This window comes from Nipponia nippon, unplaced genomic scaffold (genome assembly GCF_047370975.1).
Source record: "Nipponia nippon isolate SJK-2023a ecotype South Korea unplaced genomic scaffold, ASM4737097v1 scaffold_35, whole genome shotgun sequence".
NCBI lineage: Eukaryota > Metazoa > Chordata > Aves > Pelecaniformes > Threskiornithidae > Nipponia > Nipponia nippon.
In genome coordinates this window covers 1,269,829-1,292,620 of record NW_028262353.1, presented here as the reverse complement: position 1 = coordinate 1,292,620, position 22,792 = coordinate 1,269,829, and the positions used below count along the sequence as shown (strand labels likewise).

General features: G+C 44.9%; 1 protein-coding gene across 5 annotated transcripts; it reads left to right on the top strand.

Moving 5' to 3' along the window:
* The first annotated feature begins 63 nt into the window (after positions 1-63).
* On the top strand, positions 64-19,841 carry LARP4 (La ribonucleoprotein 4). Of its 5 annotated transcripts, none has more exons than XM_087771032.1 (17): positions 68-201; positions 5,593-5,767; positions 5,967-6,114; positions 7,720-7,878; positions 8,219-8,294; positions 8,827-8,963; positions 9,716-9,819; positions 10,840-10,950; positions 11,340-11,393; positions 12,048-12,257; positions 12,756-12,859; positions 16,522-16,755; positions 17,553-17,601; positions 17,802-17,960; positions 18,546-18,667; positions 18,949-19,117; positions 19,345-19,841. In XM_087771032.1, the coding sequence occupies exons 2-17, from the start codon at positions 5,717-5,719 to the stop codon at positions 19,678-19,680; spliced, it is 2,223 nt and encodes a 740-aa protein (XP_087627158.1). In that variant the 5' UTR covers positions 68-201; positions 5,593-5,716; the 3' UTR covers positions 19,681-19,841. The 5 variants fall into 5 exon arrangements, with proteins under 5 accessions (XP_087627162.1, XP_087627161.1, XP_087627158.1 ...); XM_087771033.1 differs by lacking the exon at positions 68-201 and adding an exon at positions 922-1,619 and having other exon boundaries at positions 5,597-5,767; XM_087771036.1 differs by lacking the exon at positions 5,593-5,767 and having other exon boundaries at positions 64-201; positions 5,970-6,114.
* The last annotated feature ends 2,951 nt before the right edge of the window (positions 19,842-22,792 follow it).

Sequence of the window (22,792 nt, the reverse complement as noted above, 5' to 3'; positions counted from 1 at the left end):
AAGCGCTCGGCGCGCTCCGGAAGAGGCGGTGGGCGGCGGAGGGAGGGAGGGGGCCGGGCCCTGGCGGCAGGAGCCGGAGGCGGAGCCCGGGCGTCCTTATCGCTGGCGCTGGCGCGGCCGCCGCCGGGCAGCGGGGAGCGCGGCGCGGATCGCGGGCCCGCCGGCCTGGGCGCGGGCGGCAGGATGCTGCTGTTCGTGGAGGTGAGGCGCGGCGGGGCGGCGCGGGGCCGGGCCATGTGGCGGGAGGCCGCGCACGCCGCTCCGCGCCGCCGGCCGCGCCGGGGGGAGGGGACGGGGCTGACACAGCAAATCCGGGGGCGGCGGCCGCGGGCCCGGCGGGCGGGGAGGGGGGGGCTCGGCGCTCTGGAAGGTTCCGCCGGTGCCGGGGCCTCCGCGTGGGGGCGGCGGGGTGGGGGGGGTGAAAGGCACCGCGGTGACCTTCCGGGGGAGCCGCCGCACCGCGGCCTGCCGTGAAGGTTATGCGCGGCGCGGGCCCTGGGGCGGCCGGGGCCGCCGCGCCAGCTGCGCTCGGCGGCGGGCGGGACTCGCGGGGCCTCCTGCGCCTCGCGGGGGCGGCGGGGAGCGGAGCGGCCCTGGCACCGGCGGGGCGGGCCCGGCCCGGCGCCTCTCGGTAGCACACGGCCGCCCCGCGGGGCTGCACGCCGGCGCTTTCCGCTGGGCCCGGCGCGCTGGGAGCGGCGGCGCGGCCCGTGCACGGCGGCCGCGTTAAACGCGTTAATGAAATACTCGGGGTTGATGGGGGCGGGGGGTGATTTACGGCAGCGGGAGGAGAGGGCTCGGCCGGCGCAGCGGCCCGGCCGCGTCTGAGCGCGGCGGGCCAGGGGCCGTGTGGGGGCGAGGAGCCCGGCTGCGAGCGCGGTCGGCCCGTCCGCAGGCGTGGAGGTCACCTGGGGAGGGCGCGGGGGGGTGGAGGCGTCCGTGTGTCCGTCCGTCCCTGCGCCGCACGGCCGCTCCGCGCGGCAGGAGGGGCGGTGGGCAGCGCGTTGGCCCGGGCCTGGGCCTGGGTCTGGGTCTGCAGCCGCGGCCCGTGCCGGTGCTTCACCGATTTACGGCGTTTCACGGGATTCGGTGAAGCAGTTTCGGCATTTGCCGGACAAACCCGGGCAACCGCGCTGCTGCTTTAAACTTTGCAATAAGTTTTGTCCAAAAAGTGTACAAAGCCAACAGCTGCTGGGTTAATTAAGAAATGAGTGAGGGAAGCCCGTTGATTGCTAGGGGTGTATTCAGTTCAAGTACGACGGTGGTGTCGGTCTTTTACACGAATACCAACATATATTCCACAATGAAGAACCTCTAAATAAAAAGGTTTGGGAAACACCACCTCTTTCTTAAACTAATTGCCTCCGTTCTGAACCAAATGTTACTTGACTTCCACTGAGAGGAAAAAAATGTGTCATGAGCACAGAGTGACAGGTCTTAAGATCTTGGTTTTACAGTTTTTAACTTGAAGAGGAACTGTTCAAGCTAATCGGAGTGCAGCCCGATGACCGCAGCCAGGAGCTGCGAGCAGCCAACCTCACCCGAGGCCGAGCGCGGCGGAGAGGAGCTGAGCCTGCGAGACGGAGGTGGCCCCTCCGAGCAGCGGGCGCGCGAGGCAGGTTCTGGAACCCGCAGCGGTGACATGGAGCGGTTGCATTGTGGATGGGGCTCGGGCTGCTCAAAGGGAGCTGAAGCAAATCAGAGCCTGCGAAGCCAGGCCGCGCGCGGCTGGGTGTTTAGTGAATCCTTTTAAAGCACAAACTTGACTTTGGTTGCTTTGTTTGATCTCCTTCTCTCTCTTCCGCTGATAGCGTTGTGAGTTAGTTTCTGTGATCTTCATTCAGGAAGCATCAATAATATTTAATTTTGAGCTCCTGAGGACAATCCGGACTTTCTGAAGGTGCCTCTTCACTGCCAGGACAGGGAACTTGAGCTCTTAACAAGGTGTTCTGAAACACTGTAGTCGGATGCTTGAAAGCAGGCAGCAGCTTTTGTCTCAGGATCTTTGGAGTTGCCTGAAAAATAAGGTACAGCACAGGATTGTGTTAGAAGTCCTGAAGCTTTCGAGAGGATTAGCTGACTTGCTTTAGCTGTCAGCGTTGTATTTTAGACTTAACTGAAGTGTGCACGTGGTGACTGTGAATTGATCCCTTCACGGTGTGCACGGTGGGTGGAATTCTGTTTTCCTTGAACATCTTCTAGCTCAAAAAAACTTGCTGCAGCGAGGGAATGGTGTAAGGCTCGTGCCGAGCCAGCGTGCTGTTAGCAATCGATAATTAAGGTGCATTGGGAATATTATTAAATGCGTTGTGAAAAATGTAATTGATGATGGCTTGCTGTGCTTGCTTTGGGTTCTGGTCAGTTGGGTAGGTGTTCCTAATTTAATATATTAGTGATTTATTGGGAAGATTGAAATCTGTGCATTTCAGGTGGGTGAAATGCTGCCCTAATTGTTGCCAGCAATGTTTCCGAGCTAGAAAACCAGGACCGTGTGAAGCACTGAGTATTGCTGGCCCTCTTTTTTAGCAGATGAGGCTTCCCGCTTCCCTCTAGGTGCCAAACCCCCCAGATTGTCACAGTTTGCACAGAAGTGACGGACACCATTGACGCAGGTGAGGGTGGTACCATCTTCCTACGGCACAGCTGCGCGTTTGCTTTACCGAGGGACGACGGAGGCACCCCTCGTTCTGGGGTGCTCACACTGGCTAATGAAAAAACCATGCCGCGTTCAGTGGGAGTAACTCTCCTGTGACCATTAAAGTTAATGTGTGTTTTGAGAATTACCTGGGATGTTCAGAGTGCTGAACCGTTGTTACGTGATATCCTGCAGTCCGTTCCAAAGGAGTTCTGCGTGTCGCTTTTAGCGTGACACCAGCTTTCCCCTCTTTTTTGGTTCGCTTCGGAAAGGCGACAGCTAACTACACTGGCATGTGTCTGAGTCCGCTGCAGGTGCGTATTTCCCTACCTGTCGTGGCCCCCAGCCAGCACAAGGCTTCTCTTTGCCAACCTCCCATAGGTTTGCTGACCTTCGGGTTTTTTTTTTTTTTTCCCCCTCTGCTTACATTTCCACTTCTGGAAAATGTTTAGATTCTCACCTCACAAGTTTTATTAAATTCTTTTCTAGATTTTTCACTTAGATTCCCTTTTAGAGAGTCAGCCTGCTCTGGGGAATGTGTCACAAGGTCGGTGTTAATATTTTGGTTGCGGGATAATTTGAATTAAAATAGAATGCTTTAAAAGAAACCCTGAGTACTTTCATTTTTGTTGGCTTAATTCAATCTGTTAAATGTAATTTAGACTGTTGCAATAAGAATAATATTCTTTGCCATCCTTTCGAAATGAGATAGATGCTTCGATAGTCAATTTTGAGGGGTTGCTGGAGGAGAATCTTTGATCCACATTTGCTGAAAGTGAGGTAAACTAACGGGAAGCTCTGCTGAGGAGGACAGCTTTGTCAGCTCGCGGATACCAGCGAGTGTTCCTAACCTTTGTAACTCTGTAAAGCTTTAACCTCATCATGAAAGTTCCCGATAGCAGCTGGGAGGATTGTTCCGCAGCCAATCAAATGAGCTCGGTATTTGTTAGCCTCAGTTAAATAAGCAAGAATTGATATTTTGGCCTTCTCTTCAGAAGAGCCGCTTGCCAGAACGGAGTGGTGCTGCTCCTGGAGCATAGCAGACTGTATTTTCAAAAAGCTTATGTAAATTAGGGACTTTTTATCCCCTCGGAGTCCATGGTGTCTTGCTATTAAGATGCATGACATCAGGGCTGGGTCTCGCAGAATTGCATTACATGTCATTAAGTGTTTCTAGAACAAAGAGGAAGTAGCCCACGCTCTGTTTCAGGTGTGTATTTATTTCGGCCCTTGTATTCGTAGGTCCGTTCATCACTTTATCAGCCTGACTCTGTTTAGTTTCTTGGCACTTTTCACTTGGACCTGTGATTTCTGAATTTCCGTGTTACCACGTGTGTCTTTCGGTATTTGCTAAAGTGAGTAACCTCATCTGCCATACTCAGAGTTGCTTTTTACTTCTGACCATCTCCAGAAGCGTAGTAGTCTCCCTAAAGTGTTTCAGTTTCACTTTATCATCCTTATTCCTTAAATTTAGTTTCAGCTTGAGCTAGATGCTAACCTCAAAGACGTAAGGTGGTGAGGCAGTGTTTATTTCTATAAAATAATGGATCATCTCCTGGACATGTCTTGTCTTTTTTGCTTTGATGAAAAGTAAATTCAAGGAAATGGGATCTGCTGGTTTTCAGTTCCCGAGCAGGTGCCCACGCTGACAGGTATGCTGCGTCCCGGGAGTGACCAGCAGTTGAGCCGAGTTAAGTTTCGAACTTGCTGAACTGCATTGACAGTGAGAGTATGTGGGTGCAACAGGTTACCGTGTTTTTCTTCTAAGATGGTTCTGTTGGAGAACAACTACTCTGAAAACGAGGAAGGGAAATGTGCGCGTGTCCTTTCACGCTGAACTGTTTCTAGCTCTTCTTTCTATTTCCAGCTGTATTCTTCTGCTAAGAGTAACGGAAGGGGGAAACCTCCATTGTTGTGTGGATCAAATCAGTTGTGCGTGGGGGATTTTGAATCCCAAAGAGGGCCTTGCAAAAATTGTGATCTTTGTCGTGATCTTTGATCCTTCTGTCGTGATTGTCTTGAACCTCTCCAGTGTTCGGAGGCTTTTTGTTATTAAATTTGGGCTTGTCCTTGCAGCAAATAGCTGTGGAACGAGGTGTGACCTTGGCAGAGGAATTATCTCTAAAGCTATTGCAACTCCTTCCTTATCCTTTTCCTTTATGTTTGAGGCCTGGTAGTAAGCCACTCCTTAATTTCAGAATCCAGCAGGCTGGCCTCTGAAATATCAAACTTCCTTATTTGTGAGATATGAGCTAGGATTAATGGCTTTCGCCTTTTAAATTCAAGCAAACGGTGTGAGTGAAGTGGACTGTCGTTCAATGTCTGAAGGAACCCATTTGGAGGAAAGTGTATTAGTTGCCTGTAGGATGTTAGGAAGTCTTGAGAGGAGAATTTTTGCAAAAGCGTAGTTTTCTACGTGGAAGGAGTTAGTTTTATCGTGGTAGAGCGAAAGCCATTACAGTGCCTGTCCTCTGTGCCGTTGCTGGGTTATTGGACTCCTTACCCAAATGCCTTTGAGCTTCTGAGCAGCTCTCAGGAAGGGACCTTGGAGGGCGCCACCTTTTGCTGTAGAAATAAGTGTTTGTCAGGTTCCAGGTTGGAATCCAGCACTTTCTCGTCTGTCTCATTGTTTACCCTCTTACTCTATGGTCCTGGTTGCCCAGTCTCAAAGTGAGACGATCCTGTTCCCCCTTCCCAGCAGGCTGCGGTGGTGTGTATGTTTGTCTTGGCACTTCAAAAACTTTTCATCTCCTTGGTTACAGGTTTAAGGAAATTATTAGCCTACATTGATGTGTGTAAGATGTAGGTAAACGCATGGGGCAATGGGGTAGTACTCAGGTAAGTTTGTGAGGAATGCTGGCATAGCATAGGTGATGCTTGGTTAGCATAGATGTCACTAATTCAGTAAGTCATTAGTTTCTTCTCCTTGAAATATGTTTTTTTACCTTCCTTTCTAGGAAGGGGTCTGGAGGAGGGAAAATTTCCCTTTCTGGTGAAAGGGGACTGGAGCATTATGACAGTCAAGTCTTTAAAAGCTTGTGAGTTACCAGAGTCCTTGACGGCTAGCCGCTTCCTCTGCTGATGTTGTCGGATGTCAATAAAGAGAGGTTGAAGGCAACACTTCTAATGGAGGTAGAAATGAAATACTTGGAAAATACCAAGGATTTTCCTGTTTTGATTTATGAAAAATCACATAGGTGTTTAATAGCTGGTTAGACATTTGAGATGTGGAACTCTATAGAAAATCACTAAATTCACCTATATTGTTTGGCTTGACTTCTAAAGCATCTTTGGATTATTTTTCCTAATACAAGTGTTCTGGTCTCTTCAGCAGGTAACATCGAAAGGTGCTGGCTTAAACCCTAATGCAAAAGTGTGGCAAGAAGTACCCCAAGGGAGTGGTGAGGCTGTGCCACCAACAAATGGCGCAGAGCACTCGTGGCAAGAAACGGCGGCTGCACAAGGGACTCACACCGAGGGTGAGATGTCGCGGGCCCACGTTTAAACGCTAGCCGTGATACGTCCCTTGCTAGGTAGCGCTGAGGGTTCTCTGTAAGAGTTCAGCAGCAAGAAGCAACCACTTGCTCTCGTCCGTGAGGTTGTTGGTGCTGATGTAGCAACAAGTATGAAATGATCGTGAGAAAGCCGTAGTAGAGATTATAGGTCTGACGAGTGAGCTTTGGTTTAGGGATTCAAGAAGGTGTCCAGAGCTGCGCTAGGACAGAATCGTTCAGCAGGTAACAGGATCCGAGGGGCCCAGTGATGACTGAGTAACGCGCTAAGAGGGAAACAAGATGCTAAATGTGTAGAAATGGATTCATAACTTGTCTTGTTCGCCATTGCTGCACTTTAGTATACACTTGACCCTGTGAACAGGAAGATAAGATCTGAGGGCCACCTACAATCCTGGTAGATCACTGAGGTGCTGCCAAGAACTGTTAGACAGTAGCGTTCGTACTGGAGTAGAAACTGCAAAGCATCTGTGGTTAGCTCCTTTCAGTTTAGTCCGTGTTCCATTTCAGTCCCCATTTTCCATCCTTACCACAGGGTAAGTCCTGTCGTCCAGAACTACATATTCAAATGGTTTAACTCTTCTGATTTGGCTTAGAGTTGATATGAAGCCAATTGTATGGCTGAGGTTGCTCAAAATACGGCAGAGGCCTGTGAGTAGGAAGCAGAAGATTCCCTGGAAAAAGCTTTAGGAGAACTTAAGGGTAAAGAAGGAGGGATTCAGTTTGTGTGGCCCTGTCAAAAGTTTCTGGTAAGTCAGCAGAAGTGAAGAGAGAGTACTGAGTTCGTGCATTGGCTGAGAGAAACTCATTTGTCTCTTCATAACAATACGAAGCAATCATGGCAGTGTTACGCTGCTGGAGAAGTAAAGGCAATTTTCCCAAATATATTCTTGCTTTTAACCAATTTCTAATGTAAGTAGTTGAACAGTATCTCTTTTCAAAGTATGTTTTTTAGTGGATTCATCATTAGTGTGTAAAAGAACTAGCAGAGCAGTTGATTTTTTTTTTTTTTTGAACAATCTCCTTTGCCTGACTGTCAGATTAAACTGCAGTGGCGCTTGTTTCTGTCTCAAGCAGCTGTGGTGAAGACTAAGCTGCGGTGTCCTGAACAAGAGTGGCCAATTTCAGTGTCATTCCACTGTTTTATAGCAATCGCTAGATGCCCCCGAGTCCTTTATATAAATAAGAATCACGTAATGCGTTGAAGTGATGTAAGTTATTTTAGTGCTTTGTTTTTAGGAACCTCATTTAAAGATTTTAAATTTCAGGTGGAAAACTTGTTTTTTAGACCCTCTGCCACTTTTGGGGGTCTTACAATGTCACGATCCTATTATTTACTTATCCCTGACACCCTAGTGCAAACCAGAAGATCTTTCTGAAATTGGAGAGGTAGAAAGTGCTATCCAATACAAAGGAGACGCTGAAAGTCTCAGAAACGTGGACTAAGTCTAGACGCTTTCAGTTACAGCATTCTTGAGTGTTTGCTTTAACGTCGGTAGCCAAAATTTTTCAAATGGAAAATATTCTGAAGCTTATAGTAGGTTTTCTGTTGATGATGTATTCTTTTGCCAGGTAACATAGAAATTTCAGAGGATAGCTGCAAGCAATATGAAGTGATGTATTCCCCGTCTTGTGAAGCCACAAGAAATGGCACAGGAGTTGATGAAGCATCTGCAAATGGAATTGTCCTAGCAACTGAGGATCTTGGATACCAAATCTATGAAGTGTCTGGTGAGTATTCAAGTTGGAATACCACTGTCAGTATCTGTAATCCTCTGAAGGCTGCTGCAGGTACGATGTGGCTTGTAAACTCAGAGTAGGAACTTTGAAATGTTCAGTGCATGTTCAAGAAGATCCAAGCCACCCGTAGCACTTGGCCAGGTAGGCGAAAACCGTGGGATCTAAGTCGTTTTGAGAATGCGTAGTGTGGCGGTCTTCCAGCATGTCTCATCATCTTTTCCTCTGGGTCTTACCCAGAAGGATTCATTCGTTTCTTGTACAATGAAACGTGTTCTCGCATTGTATTCTTACCGTGAAACTGAGATCTGATGGTGAATGTTGTAACTTTTAGGTGAAGGCAGCTCCACTGTGTCCACAGAAGACATTAGAGAATGTTTGAAAAAACAACTTGAATTCTGCTTTTCACGGTACAGTACAGTTAATTCAGCTTTCTATAAACCCTTTATTAAAATCGGTGACAAATTTTTCCCTCTTTTGGCTTGATATGTGCTGTCATCTCCATAAAAATGTTAACTGTGAGGGAGGGAGGTGGTTGCGATACAAAACAAGATTTGCTAAAATGCTGTAGGAACCCTGTGGTACCTCTCAGCTGTTTCAGTCCTGTCCACGCATCCTTGTCCTTTAAGGAGAATTCAGTATGACTTCGACGCTTGTAAGATGTTGAAGTAATTTAGCCGTGTGTTACCAAAAGAGGTCTCTCTGGCAATATCCTTTTTGCAGACTAACATGCAGTAACTTTCATTAAGTTTTTTAATTATCTTCTGCTTTGTGTTGATCTGCTAGGATTTTTTCCAGGAGAGGAAATCTGTGTACATTTTGGCTAGAGTTAGCTGTGAATGATATCGGTGAATATTTAAGCCTGCAGTTATCCTGTTGTTTTGAGGCTTTTGTAAGTAAAGTTCAGGATTTTTATAAAATAATGAACTTCTGTCTTTTTAGTGAGAATCTTTCAAAGGATCTCTACTTGATGTCTCAAATGGATAGCGATCAGTTTGTTCCAATATGGACAATTGCCAACATGGAAGGTATCAAGAAGCTGACAACTGATATGGACCTTATTCTTGAAGTTTTGAGATGTAAGTCTGGGTGTTTGGTGTCTGTATTAGTAGAACAAATTCCTTGCTTTAGAGAAATGTGTTAATCTCTTAGCTGGTTATGGCGTATTGGTCTGGTAAATGGCGACGGGAACCTCGTTCTGCAGAGATGTTTGAATAAGTCTGGCCGTTCCAGGCTCCTGAGTTCTAGTTACGCTTTATAATAATCTGCCTCAGTAAGAGGCTACTCTAAGATATTACTAGCAGTGGAAGTCTTATTCTGGAAGTGAACCTAGTCTTCTGATTCAGTGCAAAAGTTTACTAGAAATGATAAAACTAGAAAAGGCTTATTAGAAAAAGTTAGCTAGAATTCTTCTGACATACTGTCCTGTGTTGATTCTGCACATGCCTTCTTGTGGAAACGGTTATAAGTGAACTCTTTAAGTCTTTTTTAACTCCTCTTATTTGAACTTTTCCTATTAGGGCTCTGTCTAGGAATGTTTGTATATCCTACTTGAATGTGAGCTGGGGGAGAACTGAATTTGGGACTGAGCTTTTTAGGTATCTGAGCTGTAGATGGAGGCAACATCAGACAAACAGCTAAAATGTACCGAAGATCTAGCAGACTATAGCTGTGATAAAACACTCCTTTACCCTGGATTCAAGAAATCAGGTTTCCTAAGCAGTCCACCGCAGTTCTTTGTTACAAGTTGGATCACGGAGTCCAGTACTGCCGAGATGTTTTGCAGTGCACAATGTCCAATATTAAGCCAACTTTTCTATTTTAATTTTAGCTTCTCCTATGGTACAAGTGGATGAGAGAGGGGAGAAAGTTAGACCAAACCACAAACGATGTATTATCATTCTCCGTGAGATCCCCGAAACAACACCTATAGAGGTAAATAAATAGAAAAGAAAGAAATAAAAGCCTGTTGATGTTTTTGGAAGGTGTCTTCAACAGTGCTTCAAACAGCAACAGGAAGTGTTGCTTAAAAGGTCGAGTGGTATTTAATTTGATTAAACACAGGTATCTTTGTTGTAAACCACATGAGTTCTGCCTGGATGTATTGGCAAAAAAGCCAAAGCAAGAACTTGTTGTCATTGTTGTCCCTTACTAATGCATTAAAATGCTCTTAAGTAAACTCTTTTCCACCGAAAATTGAGCTAGCTAGGCTTTTCTGGAAGGAAGTTTGAACTGGTCTCTTTTCAGATCCAAAAATAAAATCGGTCCAGGGCATAGCTTGGAATTCAGGCTGAATTTTTGTCACAGTGGTAACTTTACTTGAAGTCAGACAGTTGTTTTGGCAGCAAGAAATGTTACTAAACATTTCTCATTCATCGTGACCCAGTGTGAGCTGAGCTCATTATGTTCCGAGAAGGGAGGATAATAAAATTCCTACTGATATTTGGCTAACAGAGTGATTTAGTTCTTTGGTTTTTTTAAAGTAGTAACACAGGGTGTTTGTCTACTAGCATTTTTAATTAGTTCTTTTAATGCAAATGCTGAACGGCTGCTTTGCCCTCTCTTTAAAATCTGATTATTGCGAAGCTGTCAAGTTGCCTTGATTTAGAAATATTTCTTAGAATCATTCTTGTCTAGATGACTCTTCTGATCTAAAGCCGTGTCTTTGCTACCTCTTTCGTATAGAAATATCACCAGTTCTACACTGATCTTGGGTTTTGTACCAGATGGGCCTGCTGCTTTTTATTTGGGGAGCTCATAGGCTGGGTTTGGTGTTCTTGGGCTCAGGTAGAGGATAATTTGGTGCCTGGCAGAGCTGTCCAGGGAATAAAAGAACATCCCTGGTCGAGGGAAAATTGCAGCTGAGGAGCTGGAGTGTAACCTTCTGTTGGGTTAGTGTTCACTTGGCAGCTTAGAGCTGGTCCCCTTAACTGCCTGACTTCTGCTCTCCCCTAGGAGGTTAAGGCTCTGTTTAAAAATGAAAACTGCCCCAAAGTGATAAGCTGTGAGTTTGCTCACAACAACAACTGGTACGTTACATTCCAGTCGGATACAGATGCACAACAGGTAAGGCTGCCTTCAGCTGTTAATGTCATCTCAGTTTTGTTATTAATTCTTCCCCTGCTCAAGAGAATTGCACGCATGCTTCCTGCAGCTAAAAGAAATGTTTATTTACTGATCCCCCTTTTGTTATTTTAAGAGGTTATTGGCAAATTCTAGTTAATAGAGAAAAAAGCTGAGAGACTGTAGGGTTATAATTCCCTTGTGTGCCTCTTGCCTCCCTACTGTCTGCCGTAACTGACATCTCGTATCCTGAATTTGAAGTGTGAATGAATTTAGCTGGGCTAACAGGGAAGCACATTGCTACACATTCATGTTAAATCGTGTAATATCCTTTGAGAAGTACAATTTTATCAAGATATTCTAAAGTTAATTTTTTTTTTTTGTATCTGCAGGCGTTTAAATACTTAAGGGAAGAAGTGAAAACCTTTCAGGGCAAGCCAGTAATGGTAAGGCTGCTTTATATGAGGTTTCTGATTGAACTGAATTATATATTGTTTCTATTTGAATGATAGCGTGCGTGTAGGGGGGACACTAAGGAATCAGCAGTGAGATAGTTCATAACACTTGCTCTGTAGGCCGTTAACTTGAATGAGGTCATGGGTAACTTTGAAAAATTACAGTTCAGTGGCTGCTGGTTATTCACAGTGCTGCTTCCCATGAGGTGTGAAGTACGTTCCCGTTTTGCCTTTCCTTCTCCGCTTTCCTCAGAATCTGGGTCTGCAGAGCTCAGGAGAGGGACTCCTGCCATCATGAGTCTCTAGCTCGAGTTAGCTGCTCTACAAATAAGGCTGAAGCAAGCCGTTTGTGCTGTGAGAGGAACTGTCACAATTGGAGTCTGGGTAGTTACTGCTGTAGAAAGCAGTGTTTATCTCAAACTTGACAGATCCTCTAGGTAAAGCAGTGTGCGTGTTCTTCCCTTTAGCACCCTGTAAGAAGGTAATTTGTATCGATTTTTATCAGAGTTTTTATTTCGAAGCAGTAATCAACCTACTTCCTCTTCACATCCCTTCTGTTATCGTTTCAGTAGGCAAGAAAGATTTCTTGTTCTGCTTCTCCTTTTCTCCCAACTAATGTATGTGATGTGATTTGATATCTTGCAGGCAAGGATAAAAGCCATCAACACGTTTTTCGCTAAGAATGGTTACCGGGTAGTGGATTCCAGTGTCTATACTCAGCCGGTTCAAACACAAGCACAGTTTGCCTCGCCACTCTTTATGCAGCCTGTATATAGTCCTCAGCAGTACTCTATTTACAGCATTGTGCCTCAGACGTGGTCTCCAAATCCTGCACCTTACTTTGAAACACCACTGGTAAGTAACAGCTGATGAAAATGAGGGGAGGTAGCCCAAAACATCAGTAATAATTTGGCTCACAAATCAAGAGGGTTAGTCAGCTTTTCAGCTGTAGAATGCAAAGGTTTTCTAGTCACGTCCGTCTGGTTTATGACACTTCATGTTATGTTGTGGACCTGATAAAGCAAGGCTGTCAGAGAGGCTGCATATCTCACCACTGCCTGCCGTTTATTTCAAGAAATTTTGGTGTGAAATTTTCCGTTATCCAGTAGCTACTGGTGCTGGAAGAGCTTCGTAGCTCTTCCAGGAACAGGAGGACTCTGATGCTGAAGTAGGGGTGCAGACTGTTAACCTGCTGGGGTTTTCTCTTTAGCAGTGTGTTTCCAACATGCCAGGTATGGTAGCCCAGCGTAGAAGTACAAACAGACTAGCTGAATAACTGCCAAAGCTGATCTCATAAAACTGCAAATGTTTTTCTTTTTAGTTCAGCCATTGAGACTGTTCTGTCTGTTGCAGGCCCCCTTTCCTAACGGTGGATTTGTGAATGGCTTTAATACACCAGGATCATATAAAACAAATGCTGCTTCTTTGAGTATAGGTCGCCCATTCCATAGAAATCGGTAAGATAGCTCTGTCGGTTGTTTGCTCTCTGAGAACTTAGAGTATTGAGATCCTGAAGTGTTCCTTGCACTTGTAAAATGCAGCGCCTTCTGATGGGACTAGGTTACTTGTTTATCAAATATGTATGATGCTTTTCAACTTGATTTATAAAATAAAATTAAAATCAAGGTGGCAGCTTAAGATCCTAAAATAATGGACATATGTGCTGGAGAAAGCAAAGGTAATTCTTTCAACAGCCTCGGAGGAATTTCTGCAGACAAATAAATAACTTCCTCCTAAGGTAATACTTCTAATTATGTTTGTTATACGCAGATTATAAACTCCTGCAGCACAAACGTAAGCTTTTCCTGTTGTGTGATTAGTCTTGCAGAGAGCCATCCAGTTTATGCAGCTGAGAGTTGCATGCCCTGACTGCCGTACGCTAAAACTGCTTGATGCTGAGTCTGTTACTATAATTTATTTGCTTTATCCCCATCTTTCCTGATAACTGTAAGGACTCGGATATAAACACTGGGGAGGAGGACACGGCTTTATATTTGCTGGAACAGTACTCTCTAAATACAATGGAGTAGTAACCTGTTTGTGTGGGTGGAAGTTGTTTTATTTGCAAGCTCTTTCACTGTATTCAGCATGCGGGCTGGTGGCATGGGAATTGCTTTTTCTACTGTTTGAGAAATCGGTTGACAACTGCCAGTGCCGTAAGTGGTTTTGTGATGCAGTTAAGGTTTGTGGCTGCCGGCAGAAGGTGAACTTTGGAATTTGGTCTGCGGTGACTCAGCAGAGTCTTGGTACAGGCTGTGAAGCCGGCAGTATGACTCTACTTGGAAGACAGGGCAGCTGGTTCAGTTACAGCTGCTCAGCTCTCAACTAAGATCTTTTTATAAAGGGTTCTAATATTTTTTTTGCCTTAAATTGTGCCCAAACTTAAAGCCTGTAAAACTCTCACATATATGGATTGTGTCAGAAGTATGGATGCTGAAACTGTACAAGAATTGTATGCACCCAAACGTTAACATCTTGAAATGCCCACACATTCACTGCTGCCTTGTAGAAAACATCCGTATAATCCTTAAGCTTTGAAAACTCTTTTGGTTATGTTAAGACTTTAATTTGTGAAACTTCAGTCACTGTGAAGTTGCAGCTTTAGGGTCAAGTGTGTACAGGTTCTGCTGGTCTGTCTTGGTTGTCTTATCTTTCCTGCCAATCTTGCTCAGCCTTTGTGCTAGTACAGAGCTGTGTTTTTGCGGTAATAAATCTTCATATTCTGGAAGCAGACGTTATGCTTGAGCAGGATTCCTGTGCAAACAGGAGGCTGCTAAGGTAACAGTGAGGCACAGCCTTGCAGGTTTGGCCCAGTGATGATCAAGTATCGCGCTAAGAGAGAACAGGTCCAACAGTCGATTGTCTGGGCAGCCTGCACTTCATGCTTTTCCTTCTTTCTCCTCTCTCACATCATCTCTCCTTCTCTCTGCTTTTTTTCTTCCTTATCTTTCCTCGTCTTTTCTGCTTTGCTCTTCTGCCCAGACAAGATTGTGGCCTTCTCAGTGACGGGTAAGATTATGAGATCTGAGGGCTGAATAATGACTTGAGAATCTTCCATTTTAAGAACGAATTGAACAAAATGGAAGAATTTAGTTAGCTTACCTCCTCGTCCCTCTGGTCTTTGCTGATGGAAAACTTAACCTTATTGGGGCCTTAAAACTGGTTCTTAATGCTTCTTGAAGCTGTGAAGTATGAATTAATCTTTGTTCAGCATATCTTCTCTTGAACTGCAGAAGGGTTCATCCAGAGAGGTTCATCCAGCTGCTGCTTTGGGGTTTCTGTCCTGGTTCATTAAACTTGATTTGTTTTGTCGTACAGGCAGTTAATAGTTAAGTATTGGATTTTTCTCTGTAGCTAAACATTTGTTTAAGCCTGACATATTTATTTTGTCCTGATTTGTTGCAACATCTGTGTGGGAAAGGAAGATTGAGTCTTTGTAACAGAGAATCCTCAGTGCTAATATTGGTTAAATTGATATTTTTCTATCCAGCCATCTAAAAGATAACTTAAAATGTCTTTGGTAAAGCAGATTAATTTGACCTCTCAAAATGGGGCTATTAAAAGGTGATTTTTGTTCTGCTTTCTGGTTACATATGAAATCCTGCAAAACTTCTGGCTGTTAATTGCAAGGCTATGGAGAAACCCATCAGATAGTGGTGGAGTTGATTTTTAAAATACCACAGGACGATGGCTGAGCAGAGGGAGGAATCTGCCGCTGCTACAGCCGCATCGCTTACTGCTGTTCCGATTTAGTGCTAACAAATGATAATTTGTCATTTGTTGAATTCTCCTATTTTGCTTTCTTTTCCTCCCAACTTAAATTCTTTGGCCAAGTGGGAGAGAACAAGTTTATTGGTGGAAGCTGGAAGGAAACTACCTCTTTGTTAGGCAGTCTAGGGTCTGTGGCATCCACAACGTGCCTTTCCGTATTCACTTAGCTTAGAGAAACCAAAAGCTGCATGATTTATGGTCTGTTGAAAGAAAGGACCCTTTTGCAGGCTGCTCCTCGATTACTCTCTAAGAGATCGTGTAGTCAAGTTAACTTCTCCTCCCGGACAGGAATCATACTTTGACTGGCAGTGGGAGAATTTCTTCTGATTGCATGGAATGTTATCATGAGATTGTTTAAAAACAATAAGCATGCAAAATCCTCCTTCTGTCCTTAAATTATGAGATGTGCAGAGCTGATCAGAGGAGGAAGATATAGTTTAAGGTCCTTGCCTCGCTTGCTGAAGCTGGTTGGTGCTGGATGGAAAAGACAGCGAGGTGCAGAAGTGGAAAATAGTCTTAAGGCACCTGGATGCTGCTCCAGAAAACTGTTCCGTGTTATGGTAGGTCAGAGTTTTTCTGGGTAATTCTGCTTTTAAGACCCTGAGCCTTAACTTGCAGAAACACTGAGAATGCACAGCTGCAACCATGTTCAAAGGAAATACAGCTTTAATGCTGAATAATGAATAACTGGGTAAAATGTCTGGGGTATTGTAAACTGCAGAGTCAGTGTTGTGGGTGTTTGATAACAGGAATGGTGCAACTGAGATCCTGGCTTTTCAGGCTCTTGGGGAGGGCTCTCGGCTACGCTAGCCTTATCTCCCCTAGGTAGTCATCAGCCTAGGTAGTCATCATCTACTTCTTGTTTCGGTTCCGTTTTTTTGCTCGTGGCCAGATGAGTTTGTTCCTCAGGCTTGGCTTAGTTCTCCAGATCACTTTCCAATACCCTGTGCCTGTGCTGCAGGCCCAGACAAATGAAGAATCCCTCTTTGGGGTCTTCTGGCTCTTCTACCACCCCTAGGTTTTGGGGGTTTTTTGTTGGTTGGGTTTGGGGGTTTTCCCCCCCACTTCGGTATCTGTTGGGCAGTGATCTTGATGTTTTCTTCAAATGGCAAGACTTGACAGGAGGGGACGTTGCAAGAAAACTAGAACAAACGGAATAGGTGGAGGTAAGGAAGAACAATTTCTTTGTTCTTGACAAACGTATGAAGGAGACAGCTTCTCTGACGGAGTTCCAGTACTGACTGACCTCCTCCTTTCTCGTCAGCTATGAATTAACTGTAGTCGGTGGTAGTTTTGCATCGTGTTCTTTAAGCTCTGGATTGCACAGCTGCTGCTCTGTGTCCTGCAGTGTGAAGCCTCACTTCCGATCATCTACCAGCTCGGAACATGCTGTGGAGGGTCCAGCTGCCGCCAGTACCCTGCCAATGGGGGATGGACCACTGAACAGAACCAACTCAAGGAATTTCGTTATGGAGCGACATAACAGTACGTTAACTGGGCACCAAGACCAAGGTTATTCCCAGAAGGATTCTCCTACCGCACAGATGGAGCAGAACGGAGATTATGGCATTGGCAGGGGCAGGTAAAGAACTGTGTGTACTACTTTTTGCTGTAACACAGCGATGCAGTTGGGACATGATGGTGGAGGTTCGAATACTTGCGTGAGCCAAGGATCATCAACCATTGGCACAATATATATTTCTGTAAAGACTGACCAGGAGAAAACTGACATTTAAGTAAACCAGGCGTGATAAATACTTAACTGGGAGCATGAATGCTTCCTGCTTGACTGTACAGCTATTAGTTATTCTGACAAACACCTTGCAGTAAGATACTGAGGTGTCTTTATTTCAAAATAACTGCCTGATTTGTCCCTAGAATTAAAACAGTCGCTGAGGTAAAGCTGGTATTTGTATTGCTGCAAATAATAAGCAAATCCTCGGTTGGGGAATTTGATGCTCCTAAATGTTGTAAGACCAACTGGTTTTATCTTTTGTCTGTTAATTCGGGGCTTAGACACTTACAAATAAGTGACCAAGACAGATATGTGAGAAATCAGATGAATAAGTTTATTACCATAAAATTATGGGCTACTATTCTCTAATATTGTAGTCTAATTGTCACTGTGCTTGTTCAGATACAATGCTCTAGGGTACCTCCTCCACAGGGAGAGAAAAGAGAAATTGTTTCCCGTATTGGCTATGTTCCAAGAGTGTAAGAGCTTTGACCCCTCCTGAAGATGGAGAACATCCCAGAACTGTATCTTGAGAAACATCAGTAGGCTGCTGTAAATCCCCTGCCACAGGCTCCCCTTTGTGCAGATGAGTGCGCACTTCAGCCGGATGAATGCGCTTACTGACTTTTTTTTTGCCTTTAAAGGAGGAACGTTTTCAGAGGTCGGAGGAGACGAGAAGATGACCGGGTTTCAGTAAGTTCCACTTCCCTTATTGCGAAGAGTTGCACAAAGCGCAATGTGTTGGCTTTGCATTTGTTGAAGGAATGGCATAGTCCTTAAATTCTCAGTTCACATTGTGGGTATTCAGTGTTTCTAGGGAATTCCCTGACACTTGCTTGATGATTTTAACGCTAGGTGTTATGGCTCTATTAACGGATGTTTTCCTTCTCTAGAGACCTCAGCCTTCAGCAGAAACAAAGACTCAGACACCAAAGTTTGACTTGCTAGCTTCAAATTTCCCACCTTTGCCTGGCAGCACAGCAAAAATACCGGGAGAGCCTGTGCTGGAGAGCAGGATGTCCGATATCGTTAAAGGAGTCTGCAAAGAAAAGGTACCCGCTCCCGCCTGTGGCATGCACGCAGGAGTACGCACATGCCCTGTCTCCCTTCTCCCCTGCTTGAAAAATCGGTTTCTGTTAGAGCTGCCCATTAAAATGCTTTAAGCCCAAACATCGCGCTATGTTTGTTAATCTAATAGGGCGTTTTCTGTCTTTCTGTTCTTGGATTCCCTCGGCTTTTTGCAGGTATCTAGCTGAAGCTCCTGTAATTACACTGTTGTGAGCTCACTACAGTTGTGGAATAAAGCAGGCAAAGGAGGAGTGTTGGCTGTTGAAGTAGGAAGAGTTTGTGTGTCGTGTAGGCAAGGGCTTTTTCCAGATGAGTCTGTTGTTTGAGCTGGTGGGAGTAGGCAGTGATAATCTGGGTGATAGAGCCTGCCTTCTCCTTTTATCCGCTACTTGTTTTGCCCATATAAAGGGTGATTAGAGGCGGTGCTCCAAAAGTAGAATTCCTATAATCAGTACCTGAGCAGCCTTTGGAATATCCCACTTTTCACATGTCTTGCACTGGCATATCGAGGAGCAGTTTAAGCACATCTGTGATCTTTCTATGTTTTGCAACTTACGCTTTCTGTACAGGAAAGCAAAGATTTGCTGCCCAGCTGTCCAGCTCCTGCTCAGGAAGAACAGACGCACAGCACTGTCCAAGAGCCTGTGACAAGTGTGAGTTCGCCAAGTGAGGCTGAAGCTGTGGTGTTAAGGTATGCAGATGGCTTGAATCACAAATATTAAAATTTGCATGTTCTAGCAAAGAGTAGCTGGTGTCCAGCAAGGTGGCTGTAATGTTTGTTGTTTCTTCTCCGTCTGTGGTAGGCAGCTTCTCTAGAGGCCGCTAGATGGAAATAACAAATCGTGGCGGTAGCAGCTGTACCATCCTGTTCTGCAAAAAATGCAGTTGTGACTTCAAAGAAAGAAAATACTTTCTCAAACATTGATTTCTGTGGTAGCAGGTTTTAATGTTAAATTGTTCTTGATTTAACAGCACAGTTCAGCCAGACAGCAAACCAGAAGAAGCGTCTGCTCAGAAAGATATTACAAGCCACGCTTCCCCTCCAGTGTCTGTCTCTCCTGTCAGTGCTGCAAAGCCGCCAAGGACAAATACCACTTCACCTTCTGCTAACGCAAGCGCAGCTCCTGCTTTGTTGATGCAGGTAAGGCCCAGGGCAGGGAGCGAGTGGGGAGCGCGGGGAGCTTCCTCTTGGATGTGCTGCTGTAGCCCTTGGGACCTCCGCTGGCCCAGTTTGCCACAGCTGTGGTGTGATGGCTCACTGTACATGTTCTTGCTGCTGTGCCTTGACGTTGTGCCCGGGATGGTCTGGAAGAGCACAGCGTGGGTATTCTGGTGTGTAAACCTTGCTCTTCTCCCTTGATCCCAAAGGAGCCCCGCAAGCTAAGCTATGCTGAAGTTTGCCAGAAGCCCCCAAAGGAGCCTCCTCCAGTTCCTGTTCAGCCTCTGAGGGAACATCGCACCAACATAGTTCCCCCTACCAAAAATGAAGAAAATGGCACACCTGAGAAGGCTCCGGAGAAGGCTCACGACAAGGTTGAAGGTCGAATGAAGGATTATTCTGGGTTCCGAGGCAACGGGCCTCCCAGGGGAGCTGCTGGGAAAATCAGGGAACAGAGGCGCCAATTTGGACGCAGATCATCGCCTCAGGGAGCACCTCGACGTATCGGCAAGGAGCAGTATGTGCCACCCCGGTCACCAAAGTAACACTTGTCCAGCCAATTGTTCTCTATTTAATTTGAGCTGTGGACTAATAAGCAGCAAAGGAGACTGTGAGGAAGAAGTATTCATGAAGGGGAGTACTGAACTGGAGCGTGGCTTGTGTGGAGAAGTTGTGGAGGGTCCCAAAATTCATCTCTAAAAGTGATTTCACAAATGCTGGAGGATTCCAATCAATATAAATATAGAGATTATAATTTTTGTATTTTTGTTTTTAATTTGCAGAGGGTTTCCTGCTTGAAATCAGTTTTGGGGTTGTGAACTAGCATTTTGACAAAGTGAAAGAATATGAATTGACAAATTAACCTGTCCCTCAGTGTAGGAGGAAAAGGATAAGAGAATATTATTTTTGAAAAATGAGCGTTTCTGTAAAATTAGAACTTTTTTTAACCTATTTAACATTTGGCTTGTCGGATGATGTGTCTGCCATTGATGGCCTTGCATTGCAGAGCACGTCTGCGGCTGGGGTGCTTGGTCGGCGTGTGAGTGGAACGAGTGCAGCCAGATACTGTTGTCATGACTTAGTCACTGATGATAAAAACTGAATGTACTACTGTAGTAAACTTTGTGTTTCCAGCTTGAAGTATAGTCTCTTGATCTTACTAATAATTCATTCAGCAAGCTTTTTAAACTATAATTTTTACAGGATACTGGATTGTAGATCAGAGCACATGGACAGCAAAAATTGTCTTCTAGACGCAATTGGAAGGAGGCAGAAGGGAGCACGTCAGAATTTTTAATTTGCCCTTTTTCCTCGTTTCTTTTTGAGGGCAACTTCTTAGGTTTGGGGGTTTTTTTCCTTGCTTGTTACTTTCTCTAATCTCTTTATTACAGGCTTTTGTGCATTTATCTTGGTATGTTTTCCTGAGGCAGGCCCAGTATAGGATCAGTGGGGGGCTACGCAGTACGGGATGTTAGCTTCGCAGGTCAAGAGCCTGGAATTCCAGTTGCAGATGTGGAATTCTGCCATGCAGGTGGGACCTCTGGGCACGGCGTTCTGCGTGCCCCACCGGGGTTAAACTGATGTCCCTCTGAGTGGCTAGCAAATCGAAGACGTGGCTAGGTTCTCTGTACACTGACCTATCTTTGTGTTCTGGAGTAGGGCGTTGGATGCTGTATACTAGAAATCAGGGTTATATCTACTGGGAACTCATTGTTTACAGCTGATGTAGTAGCAACTGACTTTTTTAACTGTTTAAAGTGGAACTAAAGGTAAAGAGTTAAACAAAACCCCTCATGTTCGGAGAAGCTACTTGAAAGGTAGCCTCTAGCCTAGCTGTGTGCTGACTAAATTTGCAACACTATTGGGTAGTAAGTGGTTAAGTTTAAAGGCGATTACCATAACGACTGAAATAGGAAAATTCAGCGCATTAATCTGCCAAAAGCAGCATGCCAGGGTTCAGAGTTCTGTATAAAGTGTTAGGGAACAGTAGCTTCCAGCAGTAAGAATCACACCTTTTTTTTTTTTTTCTTTTTTTAGTGAATAGCAAGTGTACAAATTTAAAGTCGTAAGTTGTGAACACTGGAAAACTCAATTGTGATATATACCGTAAACATCTTAGTAATATATGCTAGTGTTGCCATTAGAATGAATGTAAGTGGCAGTTAAAATAACTGTGAAAATTTTCATCTTCTGATTTCTTAGCCAGATAACCCGTGGCGACTTCTTACTCAGTAGGCATTCTCTATCAACTGCTTTGAGAACACTCATATCTATTTTTATAAATATATATATAAAGCCAGAGTTGTCATTTCTCTAACTTATTATTCAGCTTGGCAATTGCTTTGATTTGATTCATAACACAATATAATGTATTTATGCAGTTAACTGTTCATTTCTACGCATGTTATATATATACATATATATATATAAAAAAAAACAAAATCATTATTCACTTTTAAACTACCTGTACTGGGTTTGGGAGGTTTTTTTAATTTAGTAAAAAAATCGTTGATCACATCTACAGTTTAGGGATGCTTACAGAACCCTTCTTCATTTATTTCAATAATGGTACATTTGTTGGAACGATAGAGAAGTTTTAAATATTTAAAAGTGTTAAAGTTCTGAAATGAAATGAATTCAAAGTTAATTTTTAATCATTTTAAAGGCTATAAACAATTACTGCAGTCGAACTGGAAAAAAACCAAACCTGTATGATAGTCACAGATGTTTAGGATAGATGTGCGCTGTCACCGCAAAGCTGAGTACGCGTGGGGATGCTCACGGCTGCCGTAAGCTGCCTGCTGTTCGGGAGGGGGCTCGTGCAGGCGGGGATCTCCGGCCTCCGTGGCGAAGGCGGCGTGCCGGTTCTGGTCCACGCGGGCATCCGCGTGCAGTGCGTAGAATAACCTTGTAGTGCTGAAAGTATCTGAATTTTTAAGAGTTGTGAAATGTAACTTCTTCATTTATTAGATGTGGAAAAAAAAAAAAACAAAACACCAAAACAGACCTGCAGGTCAACCTTTCTTGTAAGGTGATCAGAAAAACTTGACCGTGGAAAAGACGCTGTGTATGTCCTGGGTGTGCGTTTTCCAGCAGATTATGGCTCTTGCGCAGTGTATGCAAATAAGTCTGTAAACCTGTTGGCTTTTTCCAGCGTATTGAAACTTCTATCGGATTAGGGCGCTCATAATTATTTATTTAGTACCTGCGTGCAAGATTTAACATTAGCATTTCTCTTCTCCCCCCTCCCCCACTGCAATTTATAACTGTGGTTTTGGTTTTTTTCCTTTCTGTTCTTTTTTGGGGGGGGGAATAACCAAGTAAATATAAAGGCTGTGAAAACCATAGTTTTGTGTGCAAGTTCTCCTGCAGTACTTGTATTGCATGGCAAACGTATAACTTAGACGGGCTAGCTGCTACCTTCTCATCCTGTAACGGACTCGGGCAAGCTCGCGTCTCTCCCCGCCAGGTTTGCCCCTTCTGCCCGACCGGGGGAAACGGGGACAAGGCGATCGGCTGGGAGCCGGGCCGGCTGCTGGTACAGCTCCCTGATTGCGTTGGAGCTGTGTCGTTTTATCAGCAGAGGTGAAACTGTCCCCTGTTCAACAGCCATGTTGAGTGTGCGCTTGAAGAACAGTTCTCCGTGGTTCCTCGGTA